The sequence below is a fragment of the Ostrinia nubilalis genome, chromosome Z (assembly GCF_963855985.1).
Source record: "Ostrinia nubilalis chromosome Z, ilOstNubi1.1, whole genome shotgun sequence".
Lineage (NCBI taxonomy): Eukaryota > Metazoa > Arthropoda > Insecta > Lepidoptera > Crambidae > Ostrinia > Ostrinia nubilalis.
In genome coordinates this window covers 10811794-10830888 of record NC_087119.1, presented here as the reverse complement: position 1 = coordinate 10830888, position 19095 = coordinate 10811794, and the positions used below count along the sequence as shown (strand labels likewise).

Sequence of the window (19095 nt, the reverse complement as noted above, 5' to 3'; positions counted from 1 at the left end):
AATTATAAAAAAACATAACATGTTAAATAAAAATTTATTTACAATAATAATGCTGAAATAATCCCGTTCAAAAAGCAGACAAAAACAATTACTGGCTCTTTCATGGTCAAAGTCTTCTTTTCAAACATACCATTTAACCAAATACTTAATGCAAAGTTATTACAATATTGCAGTCTTAATGATAATTTAAATCTTATATTACACACATTTAGTTATCACGATAAAGGACGAAGCACACTTATCAACCCGGACACTAATCGTGACCAGAGTAAATACAAATTAGTAGGTCATCTTCATAGAAACCAATACACGTATGCGGCGCGCACGCACACACTGACAAAATTCGGCGCAACCAAGACTAGCTCCCCGCTAAATTTTGTCAGTGTGTGCGTACGCGCCGCATACGTGTTGGCGCGCTCACATACAAACCGCGCTCGGTGCGTTTCTTCTATGAAGATGACCTACTCATTTGTATTTACTCAGTCGTAACCGTATCAACTCGAGGCGTTCAGCAGTTCTTTGTATGAAACTCCGTACTGCAACGCACACCTATGTGCACAAGGCGATACGGTGTTGATCCCTTTCCGAGTTGAAAAGTGTGCTGTGACCTTTAGACTTTTTAACAAGCTATTTGTGTGTAAGCGAGAGAGAAGCCTCTGTTAGCTACGTCCGGAGGTGAGGTGGCTGTAGCTCCTTCGCTGGCGTCTGTCACCACGTAAAGGACGAACGGCTTGCTAGCACCTGGGGAAAAGAATTGTTTGATTCAATCCATATAAAATACTCCTACTTATTATTTCAGGGGACTATTTAGGTTACAAAATTCCTGTTATTTGTTACCATAGGGGTCACTTAAAAATTAGGAGTTGATGGTGAAAACGGGCATTAGTAAAAATGTAAAGTAGTTATTTATGACAAGAGCTCCGAATAGAGTTATCGGTCTTTTGGGGGCAAAAATGACCTGTCGTGGTAAGATAAAATATACTTGTGTTACTGTGGGTGTGTGTAGGTACTTGTTTTACGAGTGGATTGACCAAAATAGTCGGTTATTTTATAACCTAAGATATATTTGTCCAGGCTCCATTTTATTCGCCTCTTGGCACATTTTTCACAAATGTTAAAGTCTTTGTCACTCTTTAACGTAAACACAACTACAGATTTCGATGTATCTTTACAGTATTAATGTTTATACATCAGTAGGCCTAGAATGCGCGCCGTCATAAGCTTTTATCGCGCTATTTTTATCGATACGTGGTAAGCCCATACATTTGTCATCTAAAATCATCGATAAGATTTTACCGTAGTGCGTATCCTAGCTCGGCTGAAAATACTTACTGCTTACGGTGACGAAACCGATACCGCAGAACCGGTCGGTACCGACCGCGACTCCGGTGGCCACCACCGTGGGATTGGGTATCACCACGAAGTCTGTGGTGCACGCTCCGTCGTTGGACGCGCCCAGGGCCGTCCCTAGAACCGTCAGGTCAGCTCCCTCCACGTCACCGGACACCGTGAACGAAAACACGTCGTTGGTCTGGACAAATAATTAAAGTTACAAGAATTAGGCTAAGAACTCACGGCGCGATTTTTACCCGCGACCGCGCGGTTGTGGAATTGCGGTTTTATTTCAAAACTCACGGGAGCGGTTATTGCGCGGTTAATCTAAGAACTCACGCCGCGATTTTAAATCACTGGTACAAAATGGTCGCCCACCGATCAGGCGGTATTCGCGCGGGCGCTAACCGCCGAGCGGGACCCGATTACAACCGCGCCCGCTGCGGGCGAAAACCGCGTCGTAAGTTTGGCAATTAGTTTTTACTTAAGTATCTGCATTCTACAGAAGCTGCGGGCCCGCAACCGCCGGGGGCGCGAGTGAAAATCGCGCCATGAGTTCTTAGCCTTACGGTTTCGAACATTACGGGGACGGCACTTAAAAGTTTTAAGTGACGAATAATGTATCTTATGGTTTGACGGAAAGTCTTACCTGTGCATACTGTATAGCACAGAAGCCGGCCTCCATTCTAATACAAATCCCATAGTTGAGATTGACCATTTGCCTGGTGCCCGTGACCAGAGACGCGCTAAGCGCAGAATTGGCCGCGTCTCCGAAGTTAAAACTGTTTATTGTACCAGTAGTACCAGTGTAGTACTGCAGACAGCCGTTTGGAGCTGAAAAATACATAACAAAGCGAAAATAGAACTCATCAGTGTTGCCAGTTTTTTTTTTTCGCCAAGTCGGGACTTTGGTACTTTTTGAGTGAAAATAGCGGGATTCTTCCGTCAAAAGCGGGACATAGTAATAAAAAAACGTATACAATCAAAGGTTTTCAAATATTTATCTTTTTATTTGACTTAAAATCTGGGGGCACGGCAGTGCCCCCACCAAGTCGAGCAAAAAAGCAGCACGGCCGTACCATCCTTTTCTCGAAGCAATTCAGGCCATTTTCGACCGCCTGTAACTTCGTTGTGGATAAAACTAGAAGGCTGAATTTTCATTAGCTATGCAGGCATTGTAAAGACACGGTATATTTAAAATTTCATTCAATTTGAACCAGTAGTTTAAGAATTATAACGGGTCAAAGTTACTTAATTTTGTCACTCACTGACTGACTGACTGACTGACTCACCGATCATCAAAATTCTAAGGCACTTCTAGCAGACCTAGAAGCTTCAAATTTGGAATATAAGTAGTGTTTGGTGTATGAATCAAGGAAAAACTAAAATATTTGGGGGCACGGTAGTGCAATCGCCAAGTCGAGCAAAATTTTTCAATTTCGGTCCAGTTTTCTAGATACATAACTGCTGTCTACAAAATACAAAAAGAAATGAGATCCCATCAAAAACAATACTTGTCAAAAAAACCAAGTCTCTCAACTCAGTTGTTCTACGGTAAAAAGTTGTGAGATCCATGTAATACCTACCAAGTCCAGGCCAGGAAATCTTTAACGTTTTACATAAATATATTGACTTGGTCATCGCATGAAAACACGTGTAAATTAAATTATTTAGTGCGATGGCCAAGTCAATAATTTATGTAAAACGTTAAAGATTTCCTGGCCTGGACTTGGTATTACATGGATCTCACAACTTTTTACCGTAGAACAACTGAGTTGAGAGACTTGGTTTTTTTGACAAGTATTGTTTTTGATGGGATTACGTTTACGTGACAATAGATAGCAAAAGTAGCCATAGAAAATGTATTTTAACAAAAAAATAATATTTTAAATCAGATTTACTCTATCGTTAAATTCGTCTTTAGAATAAAAAAAGAAAAAATAAACCAAAATCGAAATAAAAAAAAAAATTCTTTAGAATAATATGGCGTTTCAAACAATAGTCTGGTGAAGTGAATGTCTCTCTCCGAAAAGCGGGACCGAGCCTGTCCCGCGCGGGACATATAAATTTTATTTTAAAATCGGGACGTCCCGCCAAAATCGGGACGTCTGGCAACGCTGGAACTCATTTACATACATTTTGTTTTATTTTTACATAGGGTAAACCAGAGAGTGATTGCCCACTGGTAGTGATTGCCCGCTTTAAGAATAATATTGTCAGGTGCTGACTTTGAATCACTGTAGTTAGATTTGAATTTACTGAGTAGAGGGCTCCGAGATCAATGTACAAGTAGATTTAAAATTTACAATAGGAAACACTAAAAAATACAGTTATGACGGATTTTGTCAAGACGGGTGAAAATGTTACTCAAACAGGTAAAGACTTTAACAATTTTACTAAGGAATTACTTGCTTAGAGGTTAAATTTTTTTTGCAAGTTATTTAATATTCAACTAATGGTGTATGGTCATGATGAAATTATAAGTGTTTTCTCCATTATCAATGAAAATAACTGATAAAATTTGATTTCTAACGGTCATTTTAACGGTGGGTAATCACTGCACGTAAATCTGTATATTTTTAGTTATTGCCCACCATCATTTCAGTTATTGCCATATGTTAATGTATAGTTATTGCCCAGGGCAATTATTATTAGAGTGTTGCCACCATGCAGTAGCAGTGTTTTTAAGTTGCTCATTGCTAGACTTGTTTTGCAATTTACAGGCATAAATATTGAAATGGCTTTTAATGTTTCATTTTCAGTATGCCAAAGACTCCAAAAGTTCAATATAGCATAGAAAATTTGCAAAAAGCGATCGAAGCTGTACAAGATGCATCCAACAATTTATCTGCAAGATAAATTGCTGAAAAATATGGTTTGGCTTGAAAAAAATGATAAAAGGACATTGTCAGAAACCGCCTAAAAACCGCCCAAAAACATTAACCCATCATAATTATTTTCTATTTTTTTTAATACATTAAGCACCCTTTCATTCTAATGGACACTTAAGCATTGAAAAATTAAATAAATAAGTCTTTTAACGTTTATTCTTATAATACTATTACAACTTCCGGACGTTTTGGTGCGTGGCATGGTCTAAAACCTATCAAGTTCCATAATTTTTGCCGATAAAATCTGTACGAGGCATTACCGTACTTTATTGCTGGGAGTCCATGTATAGTGATGTTCCTGCGGCCATCATAGACAATAAAATATAAAATAAATCGATTAAACTGCTTTGAAGACTAGATTTACGTTAAAAGCTAAAAAGATATTGACACTATTACAAGAAGCTATCTAAAGTGTCCAACTGGTCGAAGGTCGTAAATAAAATAAAAACAATTAGGACCATAAACTGATATTCATGGTATCATAACTGTAAAAGTGTCAGAATCCGATGTTGAATCCAATGCCAGTTGAAGTGAGAGAAACATAATTATATCAACCTAGTATAGTTGCCAGTCTCTCATAATCTATGCCAATGAGGGTTTTCGCGATTGAAAAATCCGCCAGATGGCAATACGTAGACGTGAGGTCCAAATGCTGCATGATTGGTTATTTTTGACATGACATTGACAGATATGTCAAAATCCACCAATCATGCAGCATTTGGACCTCGCGTCTACGTATTGCCATCTCGCGGATTTTTCAATCGCGAAAACCCTCATTCATAGCACATGTATAATAATAGACCAAATGAACTTTTATAGATTGTGAAAGAGAAGATAAAGATTTTATTATTTTATTAAAATCTTGCCACGAGGTAGTTTTTCAGTAGAAACCAGGATTGGATAATCGCTACAGGCAAGTATCAGAACATTTTATAAATATTTTTAATCGATTATATCCTTGTGAATCGTTTTAATAAATTGTCATTTTACTTTTTCAATTAAAACTTTTTCAATCCCTAGTCTTGTCAAACTGTCATAATGTCAACAAATTATAAATGTCACGTCAGTTGAATCAATTTCAGTCTTCTGTGCGTTTATTGTATTTTTATTTCAATGAAATAGTGCTAAAGGGTTAGTACTAAAAGTGAAAGCCTTTTTTCAGAAAGAAAATCAATGTGGTGCCCTTATTATTCATACTGTTTGAAAGTTACAAGTCAGTGATACAGAGTTGCCGCCATTATAACTCCGTAGTGATACCATACCAAAGAAGAAGTTTTCCTAAACACTTGTGTTATTTTTATATGTGATCAAATAAAAAGGATTAATTCTACTGCTCAAATGGAATAACTTATCCCAAGAGACCGAATATAAAAAAAAACCTCTCCATAGAAATTATCACCATCACGAGGATGTGAATTTTTTTGAGAATTTGATATTGGTCCTGTAAGAAAAGTAGTTGTATTTCAGTAGTAGAATCAACCCTTCTTGTTTCATCGAAAACGCCCTGTAGGTAGGTATTATTAAGCTGAAGAGTTTGTTTAGTGTCAAAGACTGTCACACAGTGTAACTTAAATTGGCATATTACGATAATGAACATATAAAATTAAATAAATATTTATGTTAATATTTTTTCTATTTATTTATTTTCCCAAAGCTTCACAGTGACAGCTGAAACAGCAATACTGTTGTAAAACTAAACTTAGAACAAACTGTTACAAATATTTTACAAATTAAAATAAAACCGCATGTTGCTTTACTTTCTCGTATAGGTAATAAATGTAATTAATGGCTAGATTATTAATGTTACTTTGTTACCCTCAAAAGTGAGGAGATCTTATAAAATGGTAACCCTGATTTTCATTGTCATTCAAGTGCTCTTTCTTCGCATAGGCTTCTGTGATTTGGCCAAGGGCCACACACATTGCGATAACATTATGCGACATTGATTTGACAGCAGCGGAGTGAAGTCTTGCGACTATGCAAAATGATACCCTGTAATCGTAGCGCATATAGACATAGACGGGGCGGGGCACATAGCTCGTAGAGCTGATGGCCGCTGGGGCAGGAAAGTTCTTGAGTGGCGACCACGAGCCGAAAGACGTAGCGTGGGCAGGCCTCCCACTAGGTGGACCGACGATCTGGTGAAGGTCGCGGGAGGTGCCTGTATGCGAGCGGTGCAGGATCGGTCTTCGTGGAAATCCTTGGGGGAGGCCTTTGTCCAGCAGTGGACGTCTTTTCGGCTGAAACGAACGAACGAACGATACGTATTACCACTATTTACCAGACATTACTATTTATTGCATACTCGCCGGATTACACGTAGGAGCATGCCCATTACAGCTTCGGCCTTGCATTATTATAGGATCTTGTTCCGCCCTTTTTCGAACTTCCTCCGTGAGGATATCCCCGCCGAATTCTATGATGAACCTATCAAAAGTCATATTCTGCAATGTCAACCCACCACAAGGTGGACCGACGACCTGATAAAGGTAGCGGGAAGGCGCTGGATGCAGGCCGCTACCAACCGTGCGATGTGGAAGTCATTGGGGGAGGCCTATGTTCAGTAGTGGACGTCCTGTGGCTGAAATGATGATGATGATGATGAAATGAATGAAAATGACAAATCTTCGAACGTGTATTACCGTGCCAAAGTAATCATATAATTTTGGCACCTTAATAACTATTGCCGTTTTTGTTGTAAAGATCAGCGCTACTTGCGGATATTATTGGAAAGAAAACTATGTGGGCTCTAGATCTGAAGCCGTTTTAACGAACACGAAGTGCTCATACAATGCGGCGTATTTTCTTCCAGTCTTTAGTCAGGACTTTAGTCGAATTAAAACCCCGGTTGAACGTGATATAGCCGCACTAGAATACGATGCTTTTTTGCATAATCGCAAGACTTCGTTCCAGTGTCGACCGAATGTTATCACGATGTATGTGGCCCAGGGGTTACCGTAGCCGCTAAGGTTTGAAACTTCTTGCTTAAAATATTGTAGTCTTTGGCATAGACTACGACGGTAGTCATGGAGATAGGAGTTTGTTATCTCGTGTCAGATGTAAATGGTGAAAAGAAAACTCATGATTCGTGTTATTTTTATGCAATATGTAGGTATTTTATAAAAGTGGAACCCCGAGTGATCTCCAAAACCCATTCTATTATTATATACGATTCGGCTTCGATATCTATAATACAATAGGAGTTTATTTCATGTGTCAGATGACAAGGGTGGAAACAACCTACGATTCATGTTGTTTATTTACGTGCAATATGTGGGCATATTATAAAAGTGGAATGCCGAGTTGTATTTCTAAAACTTGTTCTATTATTTTATACTATTTGGCTGCGACTCGGCGTGACGACAATACAAAACATTTTTCGCGAATCGGTGTTCATACATTCACACAATACATTAGACGCCATGTTGTCATAAACGACATATTATAAAATCGCTGTGATTTAATATTCTTAATCATTAATTTTATGGCAAGTGTCCATCAGGAATCATTGTTCTTACACACAGAATCGTATTATTTCGCTTTCGGGTAGTAATATGTCAAAATTGTTGGTTCTTAGGCGAACAATGTATGGAGAACGAACATTGTCCTTTAAACGCAAATACAAAAAATTACAATCCTACGTTAAATCTACTAGTGAAAATGTTAATTGTAAGGAAATAGATACAACTTTAGGGAAGAATAACCAACAGCTAATTGAACATTCTGAGCAACCACTTGAACTGATATCAAAGAAGATAAAAAAATAAATACATATAAAATTCAAATTTTTGCGTCATCTTTGTTTTGAAGTAGATGATTCTGTCTCTACCGATTCTGACTTATCAACATCAGCTCAAGAAATATTTGATAATATGTTAATAAGGCCAAACGCAATTTATTTTGAAATTTTGAAGACTGTATTACTAGAATTTAAGTTTAATGTTTTGTTTTATTTATTTAAAGCCTATTTTGTCATTTTAAAATTTATTATTTTGTTTTAAAATACTGGGCAATTACTGTGCTTTGATGTGGGCAATTAGTGTAAGTAATGGGCAATGACTGTACTTTTTGGAGGATTTTAAATTTATTTCAATATTTTCTAAGTTACGTAAGTTTTAACTAAAAATTGTTAATATTCTGTTTAACAGTTTATTGAGGTATAAGAAAAAAGTCATAAATGGTCGATAAATTAAAATACTTTCTTTAATTTTTAATCTCAATGTGTTTGCAATCTTAAGTGGGCAATAGCTATACGGTTTACCCTAATATCTGGCTACCGGTCAAATGAAGGTTGCATTCGCAATGTCGAGTTCTGACGGATAAAATGTTTTGTAAGCCTAGGCGCAGACCACCGACTTTTAGTTGGCCGATAGTTGGTCCCGATTTAAAATTTGTACGAAGAATCGGCTGATACCAAATCGGTGTAGTGTGCGCACTTTCATACATGCCCATACTGATAAACAGCCCGACCCAACTATCGGCCAACTAAAGTTCGGCGGTCTGCGCCTAGGCTTAAAAATGTCGTGTCAAGTCTCGATTGAGATAAAGCATAGGTTGTTAAATTAGAACATTTTTGTGATCATCGGTCGCTAAACATTTGAAATTTTTAGCCTAGGCGCAGACTACAGACATTTAGTCGGCCGATAGTTGGGCCCGATTCTAGTTTGTATGAAGAATTTAAACTTATCACTTTGCCTTCGACTTGACAAGAATCGCCATGTAAGTAAACATGTAATATCACTTTGTCTTGGAATCATACCTAATAATTTTATACCAAAAACTCCATTAATGCATTGGTCGATCGGACTTTCAAATTGCGGCAGTAAAATTTGCATAGGATCGATAATTTTCCCTAAGTAGACGTCGAGCACATTCATCAATCTTAGTCAGGTGTAACAATGTATTATGCCAATATCAATCGATGCATTATTCCGCATCTGTCAAGGACGCTGTGCCTCTGGTGAATTATGCAGCTGTACCACGTCTTGCAACACTTTGTAATATTCTTTGTGATTTTAAGTGCGAAAACCTGAGGGAAAATGTTTAGTTAATAGGTTGTTTAGGTTAAAGATTAATGTGAAAATCTTAACGCAATCGGAACAATCTGTAGGGTCACACGAGCGCAGGGTGGCATTTTCCCATTCTGCCATGTACCGTGATGTACCACGGCCGTGAATAGAAATGTCACAGAGCTCTCATTGATCTCGCTGTTTTCCAAAGATTTACTCACCAATTCCTGGGCAGTCGCACCCCAGTTGCGTGAGGCGTATGTTCCACCTCCTAGAGAACGTTGTGGATGATGTTGCGGTGACAGTTATGGTCAGGGCGTTGTTTCCGTTAAAGTCCACGTATATGGTCTGGCCGGTGTTGTCCCCGCATAGTGTTGGTACCACCGTGTTCCCACCAGTCACGGTGATGGAGTCGGTGGCACAGTTGCCGTCTCCATCTGGCTGGGCTAACACCATGTCCAAGAAATCGATACGGAGCTGTTGAGGAGATAGAATTTGTTTGAATTGTTTCTGATTTGTTTTGTGCGCTTATAATAGGCATACCTATGACAGGCGGTGAAAAGTGTTTCGATAGAAAAATCAAGCTCCATGGAGTTACGTTGGCCTTTGTCTAGCTGATGATAACGATACTCCAAGTTCTGGGCATTGTTACTGATTATATAAAACTTGTAGGCGACGCTAGTCAACGAAATGATTCAACTAACTAGAATTCTGACTTCCTATGAATGCTCAAAAGCCGTACAATTGTGGTGAACCCACTCTTAACACAAGCATACCTTGAGGTTAACGGAAAAATCGTGGCTTACCTGGCATATGTTGCTATTGCAGCGGTTGACTGTGATGGTGCAGGCGGCGCCGCCCGCGTACGCCGCTGGGTACCCCGGGCTCGTGAAGTACGTATTGTTCACGTTCGACGTGGAGCCGCACGTCCGAGACACTAGAGATTAAACTGGACATTTATACTTAAAATTATTAATTGAGTTGACTCGCAACCCATTTGAGGGCTATCGTATTTGATTTCACCAATTGGGAGCACTGTAGAGTAAGGTTCTGTAACTCGACAGTCACCATGGCACCGTTGGCACCCCACCGCTAAGTACGAGTGTAGGTATAAAAACGGTAGCCCTCGTTGACATAAGTTTTTGAGCGATCTCACCAGATCGTCGTATTTCCAAGACAGAATTAACCCTCTTGGAAATATGTACGATTACCTACATATCTTCCTGTCTGTCATTCTGCGGGCTATGTCGGATACTTTGATTTCGCTATTCATCATTATTTTTCTGACTGATCACGTAGCCTAGGAAAACTCCGAGCATAGCACGCTCTATGGTCTTTTGATGACTTATATTGGAGGAAGTTCGACTCACCAATGCAATGCAGCATCGGCCCCTCCTACTAGCGCAGGAGCCGGTGATGGTGCCGTTGAGGTTGTTGCACTCCGGCGCGCCAGGCACGTGCCGTTCATGGTATTCGTGCTGGAGTAGTAGGAACTAAACTAGTTCTGCTCCAACTCACCGATGCAGCATCGGCCCCTCCTACTAGCGCAGGAGCCGGTGATGGTGCCGTTGAGGTTGTTGCACTCCGGCGCGCCAGGCACGTGCCGTTCATGGTATTCGTGCTGGAGTAGTAGGAACTAAACTAGTTCTGCTCCAACTCACCGATGCAGCATCGGCCCCTCCTACTAGCGCAGGAGCTGGTGATGGTGCCGTTGAGGTTGTTGCACTCCGGCGCGCCAGACACGTGCCGTTCCTGGTATTAGTGCTGGAGTAGTAGGAACTAAACTAGTTCTGCTCCAACTCACCTATGCAGCATCGGCCCCTCCTACTAGCGCAGGAGCCGGTGATGGTGCCGTTGAGGTTGTTGCACTTCCGGCGCGCCAGACACGTGCCGTTCATGGTATTAGTGCTGGAGTAGTAGGAACTAAACTAGTTCTGCTCCAAGTCACGTATGCAGCATCGGCCCCTCCTACTAGCGCAGGAGCCGGTGATGGTGCCGTTAAGGTTGTTGCACTCCCGGCGCGCCAGGCACGTGCCGTTCATGGTTTAGTACTAGAGTCGTTCTAACCTAAGGACATCCTCTCATGTTTGTCTACGTGGGTAACCTTGAAGCTTATCATGAGGTCTTCTTCTTCTCATAAGAGACTTTCAGTACATTGGAGGCTTGGAGGAGTAGTTGGAATTAAACGTAGGGTTGTTTCAACTTACCGATGCAGCATCGGCCCCTCCTACTAGCGCAGGAGCCGGTGATGGTGCCGTTGAGGTTGTTGCACTCCCGGCGCGCCAGACACGTGCCGTTCATGGTATTCGTGCTGGAACAGTCCGTGTTGGCGAAACGGACGATGCTCACGAATGGGAACACTGAAAGTATAAGTGTAATGTAGGAACAAGGTGAAAATGGAATAAAGTTATTTTATAGGTTTACAACTTACAACCTTCAAAATAAAGTAATTTTAAAGGTTGTAACCCTATAAAATAAAGTTATCATGATAAAGTTATGATCACATGAAGATTTATAAATAACGTGCGAAAATCATACTGTATTTTTTCCGACACTTGCGTTGTCTTATGTGAACTTGGAAGTTCTTGTTTTATTTCCATATGGTAATATCACATGGTTATAACTCAATTTGTTCAAAGATTTATTTGTTTTAGCATAATATAGATATGTTTATAAGGTCGGTGTAATGAAACTCTGTCTAGCAGTTTGTATTTATTAACACTAGAAAGGCCGCCGTCCCATTTTTGTCCCACTCGCGAGTTTGATCGTCTCTAACTTTTTTATTTTTCAACGAAAGTCCATGAAACTTTTTGACTTTTACTGATTTATTGAATTTTATCAATTTTTAAAGTTTTTGATAATATAACATTAATATAATTTTTTTAATAATCGGTTTTACCTAGAAGCGCCACTGGGTCATTTTTGTCCCACCCTGGTATTTGCCACAATAATTCGACGAAGAGTCCTTGTTTCGAGGAGATACGAAAGTGGAGAGGTGAGGAGAGTTTAGGTGACTCGTGACAATGCAGAAATGTAAATATATTGTACTAGTTTTTGCCTGTGACTTCACCCGTGAGAAATTAAGTTTATCATAGAAAGACCTAATTTCTTGACACTTATCGTTGCTTTTTGACCAAATAACTAAATATTATTCTAAATTATAGCCTATATTACGTTGTTCTGAAGTATTTGCAATAAAACTGCAAAGTTTTATTAAGATCGGCTTAGTATTTTTTGCGTAAAAGAGTGAAAAAACATCCATCGATCTAATCATGAAACCATACTCACTTAGTTCAAGTTCCAGGCATATATCCACCCATTCATCCTTCCTATCCATTCATCAGTCCATCCATCCTTCAATTCATCAATATTTATTAACTTTTACATTTATAATATTAGTAGGAAGGTAGCTTCTAGACATAAGCCAGTTCATACATTGTATGATTTGATACATTTTTAAAATGTGTGACTTATAAAATTTTGAAAATTAAACGTACATACTTTTCATTGTAATTGGTAAAAAACTTCACTGTTTGTGTACAGATAACAGAAAAATAACCATACCTATAAAAATTCCTAAACACATAGTACACCAGAGAGACAAAAAACCATACAAAAAAACTTTGTGCAAAATGTGCACTATTATTTGTAAGATATTTATTTATCCTTTAAAAATAATAATGACTAGTTAAAGTAGTAATTTCATTATTTTAATACAGTATAACACCACGTAATATGTGACTATTTTTAAATGAAACCAAAAATATCTGACTTTTAATAATTCAAAATTAAAATTGAATACATTTATATTTAAAGAAATAAGTACATATTTATTTAACTACATAGATAAACCTTTGTTTAAGGATACTACAAATAGTTTTAACCATAATATTCATGCCTGAAACTTAAAAATGTTACAAAATACAATGCTGGGACAAAATTGACCCAGCGGCGCTTTTAGGGGGGTCGTAATCTTCGGCACTCCTAGTGTTAATATCAACTTTCTCTCTTCGACGTTGGCAGGAAAATGGTAGAATAACCATTATGATATTAGGTACTACGAATACCATATCATGATTCTACACAATTCCGTGGTGAAGCAAGCATTAATGTTTCCCATGGCCCCACATATTGAAATCGTTCACGTAGTCTACTTATAATGGAAAGTTAGGAGATTTGTTAGCGATACCAACTTTTACGGAGTAAACCCGTTTTGTCAACATAGGTACTAACACCTCTTTTATATTTATTAATATATATTGACAAACTTACCTATATTGTCATTAAAAATAATATTTAAAGTTAATAATTAATTCCAAAGGTTATTTTTCAAATTAAAATCCGGACAAAGTTAACGCGGAATATTATGAAAAATACGGGTAAGGTCGATATTAGGATGATTACACATTGCTTCTTATCTGAATACGTGAAGTTTCAATGAAGTCTTTATACCAATAATGCTTATTACAGTTTTCACGCACTCTACATACTTCAGACCAACAAAATTTTCGTATAGCATAAATTTTAAGAAGTATCTACTTAGTTCTGTACATAGATAATAATGGTATGGTAATGGATATAAAAGTACAGTACCACAGAATAATAATAAGTACTACAGTACCTGTATAAAGCCTATGCATTCCTACTTAACAAGACACACATATTTAAAAGCTCAACTGAAAAAAAAGGAATGGGCCCAATAACGGGTCCGTGGCCGAGTCCCCCAGTATTCGACGCACCCGTAGTTGAAGCCCCCGATTTAAATAAATTTAATATCATATGTAGGTACAGTCAACGAAAACCATGCATGTTTGACGCTATTTAAAATGATGTATTTAATTTTTTGTTAAAAATACTTAAAACTTTTATAATTAAAACTTTTATTTGTAGTTAGTTAAATGTAGAGAGAGTAGAGTTATTTTAAAGACTGATTGTTACAATTATTTTGATTAGGTCAAACGATTTACATGTTATTATAGGTAAATAAAACCTATGATAAAATATGATAGGTTAAAATAAAACCTATTATATTTTTAGGTATCATTGTGGTAAAATAATATTAAACATTTATTTGTACGATCAGTATAAATATTTATTCGTTTATAAATATTTTTGTGACTGACTGTACATTTGATTAAAAATTGCTTCTATCTGACCGGGGGCGTCGACCACGGGTGCGTCGAACACAGGGGGACTCGGCCACGGACCCCCAATAACATTCAACTGCGTGTTTTTTTATTTCTTGTAAAAAGATTTTCAGACCGCAGTTTCTTTGTAAGTTTTTAGATCGCACAGCAAGATTTTATTTTATACTTATTTGTTAGACATAGGTATAATAAAACTAGGTGTGTAGATAGCTAAAATAGGACGGTCTCGTGGTTATGATCCCCATGGAAAACAAAATAACTGTTTACATGAAACGACAACATTAAGCTTAACACGTACTTAGGTATCTAAATGATCGCCGCTACTGTTGATTTGAATCCTACTAATATTATAAATGCGAAAGTTTGTGTAGATGTCTGGATGTCTGGATGTTTGTTAGGTACTCTTTCACGCAAAAACTACTGAACGGATTTTGTTGAAACTTTACAGTATTATTGTTTATAACCCATATTAACATAGGCTATAATTTATGATGATCTGTGACAAACTAAATTTCACGCGGGTGAAGCGGCGTATAAAATAATTATATACTATTTACTAGGACAATAAACCAACATTGCCCACTACAGGCAATTTATCACAATAATACTCACATAATTTTCCTTCTCGTTCATTGTACTCCTCCAAATCGTCGTCTTCGTCGAATTTTGTTTCATAGTCTCCATGTATGGATATTGCGGCTACAGCCGCCAGAACCGCGGCTATCATCCAAACCAACTTGTACGCCATTTTGGAACTGCTGTCAACTATTGGCTTAGGTAAGTTTTAGACTCAAAAAGAAATCATCGCAAGCACAGTATAGCACGCTTAGTCCTAAAATGAGAGTGAACAAACCTATCACTTAAATATAAAGTAGGGAATAACGGGCCCTGTTTGTACTTATAGTTAGAGGGTTGCGACCGTTTTTGTTTAGCACTAGTTGACGAGACTCGCTAAATTCTTTAGTAGGTCATTTCGGTGTATGGTATGCAATGGATCATAAAATAAACACGATCGATAGGGTTTAGTGCGTGTCTTTGACCTTTAATAATCTCGTAAACGATAGGTCAGGAGTTGGTATATAATTCGTGAAAATATATGCATATAGGAAAATACAAACAATAAAAGAGAGGCGTTAGGAGGCCTACTTATGTCAACAGCGGATTAAGGAAGGCTGAAGTCCTACCATTTACTTGGTAGGACTTCAGCAGTGACTTGTAACACTCACTCCAAGTGAGTATTAATTAAAGAAGATAGCATGATGACACATCCTACATATTATTGGCAGGTAGTTGCTAATTGCTCAAAAGATAGGCCCCCTTAACTGATATTCATTGATCGTGGTGCATAATCTTTTCGTTTTAAACCTTTGTTTGTCACCTGTCATCCGCTTTGCAATGGAGGGAAGTCGAACCTTAATTTCGAACTCCTCCTATGTTCTTCTGATTAATTTCGTTGCGGGTTGATGACAGTTTAACTTTCCCCCGGGACAAACTTGACCTTCATTGGTTGGGTTTTATGGCGGTCAAGCTGTAGATCCTGGCTACACAGGAGTTGCAGTGGGAACGAGAGGGAGGCTTCCGGCGACTGGGACCGCAATTACTACTGTGGCAATTAACTGGAACCGCGGTCCCAGTCGCCGGATCCTTAAAAATTAAATAATATTCTTCCGGCAACTGGGACCACTCGTAAATGATGACCGAAATAAAAAAATGTACAGACACACTAAAAATTTTTTAGGTGAAATAATTGTAGAAAAATCCTTTTTAATTTAAAAACATCATTTATTAATATAAAATGTTTATTTAAAAAGGGCTACTTGACCTTTAAATCGATGAAGCTTTATACGCCATAGCTTGGTTATACTGATTTAATAAAAAAAACAGTCGTTTGATTTATAGTACTTATAGTAGATTTATAGTAGATTCTAAGGGGAAAAATAATAAGCATTAAAATATGTTGTACTACATACATGAAATTCAGTAAATAATAATTTACTGGTAGAAAATGTTTTAAAGTATTCAGTCCAATATTAGTATTTGTATTAAGAGCGTTGTAGCAAAAAGTTGGCGTTCGAATTTTAGGTTTTTATTGCTTGACGTCGCGTAGTGAGTGCGCAAACTGCATTTATCTGTACAATTTCAATGCTGCGTCGACTAAACGATCTTAATCCGTAGTTGTATCGTACCTAAGACAGTACATCATACATAATAATAAAGAAATAATGTATAACTAGCTGACCCGGCGAACTTTGTTCCGCCTTAATGGCAATAAATAAGCAGACTTTTTTTTTTAATTTCGAACGGGATAAAAAGTATCCTATGTCCTTCTCCTGGCTCTAAACTACCTCCCTGACAATTTTTAGCTAAATCGGTTTAGCCGTTCTTGAGTTATAAGTGGAGTAACTAACACGACTTTCTTTTATATATATAGATTTACCTATTTGATTTTTTCTCAGATTAGACTTTTAGCAAAATTAAGTTACGTAATTAATGTATTTTTTACACTAGTAAATCCCGCGACAAGTTTTTAATCTTTAAATTGAGTAAAGTAATAAGTTGATGGGTTTGAAAGAATTTATGTTTTATTTTATTCTTTTTACAGCATCAAATGCTTGTTTATGAAAAATATTTACTATTTAGATTTTACTTTTTAGTTTTTATGATGCGGGATGGAAAAATTAAAATTTATTCTGATTTTGTGACGTTTCCGCACATAAAATAATATGGATAGGTTTTAAATAAATAGAATGAAATGTATGAAAACGAGCGTGCCATTTTTTAAACGTTATCTATAATATCTGTGTCCATCAAAGAGCTCGTAACTAAATATCGTAAGCGCCATTCACATTATTATCTAAAAGTTAATAATAAATATTTAGTTTTTGCAAATCTAAACAAGTCAGGAAATCAAAGAGGTAAATACTGATATCATTGTGATTTTATAGAATTTATTATTATAAACCACGGTCGTATAATGCTAAAATTTATCTAATCGTGTTTTTAAACAGTTATCCCATTAGGTACACATGCGTTCTGTAATACAAACCCATCAAAAACAATACTTTGTCAAAAAACCAAGTCTCACTACTGAGTTGTTCTACGGTAAAAAGTTGTGAGATCCATGTAATACCAAATCCAGTCCAGGAAATCATTAACGTTTTACATAAATATATTGACTTGGCCATCGCATGAAAACACGTGTAAATTAAATTATTTAGTGCGAAAAGAAACGAAATTTTGCATGCCTGTGTAGACGTGCAAAATTTCAGCTCAATGGGAAAACGGGAAGTAAGTAAATTTTAAGTTGCAAGATTTTACAACTCCAGATGTCAAAGAAAATAAAAGCTTGTAGATAGCTTTACAAAGAAAAGAAAGATTTATGAAGAAAATAAAAAGTACTGTCTACGACACATTTGTTAGGCCGTGTTGCACCGTCTTACTCTAACATTGACATCAACATTTTGGATGTCAAAAATCTGTCTAACATAAAACACCGGTTATTGTCAGTTAGGGTCAAAGTTAGGTGGTGCATCTCAGCCTTAGTGTATTTTAACTAAATTTAATACAAATAAGGATGACGAAAATAAATCGATAAGTGATCTCACTTGAATATTTCTTATAGTAGGTATACAAGATGTCGAACAAATGGTTACTTACTGAAAAAGTGCTTCATGAGACCTAGCAAACGGCATCAATAATATGTTTAAGAACGAACTGAATCTATTCAAAAAACCTATATTTCCAGCTTTCATACATTTAATACAGTTACAAACAAACACGAAATCAATGGTTTCTGAGAATTCTGAGTGCCTTAATGCCGTCCCCTTTATGTTTATTTAGTATTTATTAATTAGTATCTCTTGATGATTTTGTAGCAAGTTAAACCTAAAATCATGTTTTCCGTAAATAATTTAAATAAGAATGCAATTTACGAGTTTGTTGTTTGATTATTATATATTACTCAATTAAAAATTTAAATTTAAAAAATTAACACTTCTAATATGGTAGGTATGGCTGGCGGCATACATTTAGTATGAAATTCGGAAACATTGAATTTTCGCATAGATCCAGTTTATTCTTTGACCTATTTATTGTTATTGTTTTAAAGAGCTCATGAAGCGCTTACAGGAACAGTAAACAGTTTCTCGATATCTTGTATAATTAAAAATCAAGTGAAATCACTTATCGTTTCCACCCTGTACCTATACTTTTAAAAATAAACTCATTTTATACGTTCATTTGTATAAATATCTACAATACAAATACCTAACCAACTTAGTTGACGTTTTATAAAACTATTTGTCTAAGTGTCATCGAGCGACCGCTGGTGGATTTGCCATTTACCTGACCTACCCCTTTATTACTAAACGTTTAATATCAGATGAATAGTTACGCACCAATTTCTTTCATTCAGTCGTCAGTAATTGAACTTTCGGAAAAACATGACAAAGCATTGTGTGACCATACAGACACTATTTAACTTTTATTAGTAAGGAAGAGTATATTTAATGTTGGTAGAAACACAATAGCATAGACTAATGTTTTGTGACACCCTGTTAAAATTTTTATTAGTCATTTATTTTTTCCTGACAAAACAGATACCATAATAATATCTTTTGTCTATTCTACCCATATTCTGTAAGTAAAATAATAAAAAGTTTGAAAAGAAAGAAATTACAAGTCCGAATTACCTAAACAAATAAATTAAAAATACTT

At 37.0% G+C, this 19095-nt stretch overlaps 2 protein-coding genes across 2 annotated transcripts; both read right to left on the bottom strand.

The window, feature by feature from the left end:
• Nucleotides 1-15: 15 nt before the first annotated feature.
• LOC135087083 (uncharacterized) lies at nt 16-11130 on the bottom strand. Its single transcript, XM_063981926.1, has 6 exons — nt 11037-11130; nt 10039-10169; nt 9454-9709; nt 1982-2166; nt 1333-1531; nt 16-741 (listed from the first exon to the last, which is right to left on the bottom strand). Exons 1-6 carry the CDS (start codon nt 11128-11130, stop codon nt 620-622), a joined length of 987 nt encoding a protein of 328 aa, XP_063837996.1. The 3' UTR covers nt 16-619.
• A 283-nt stretch (nt 11131-11413) lies between these two features.
• Nucleotides 11414-15211, bottom strand: LOC135087081 (uncharacterized). The gene is made up of 2 exons (XM_063981925.1): nt 14992-15211; nt 11414-11592 (listed from the first exon to the last, which is right to left on the bottom strand). The coding sequence occupies exons 1-2, from the start codon at nt 15125-15127 to the stop codon at nt 11414-11416; spliced, it is 315 nt and encodes a 104-aa protein (XP_063837995.1). The 5' UTR covers nt 15128-15211.
• Nucleotides 15212-19095: the final 3884 nt, after the last annotated feature.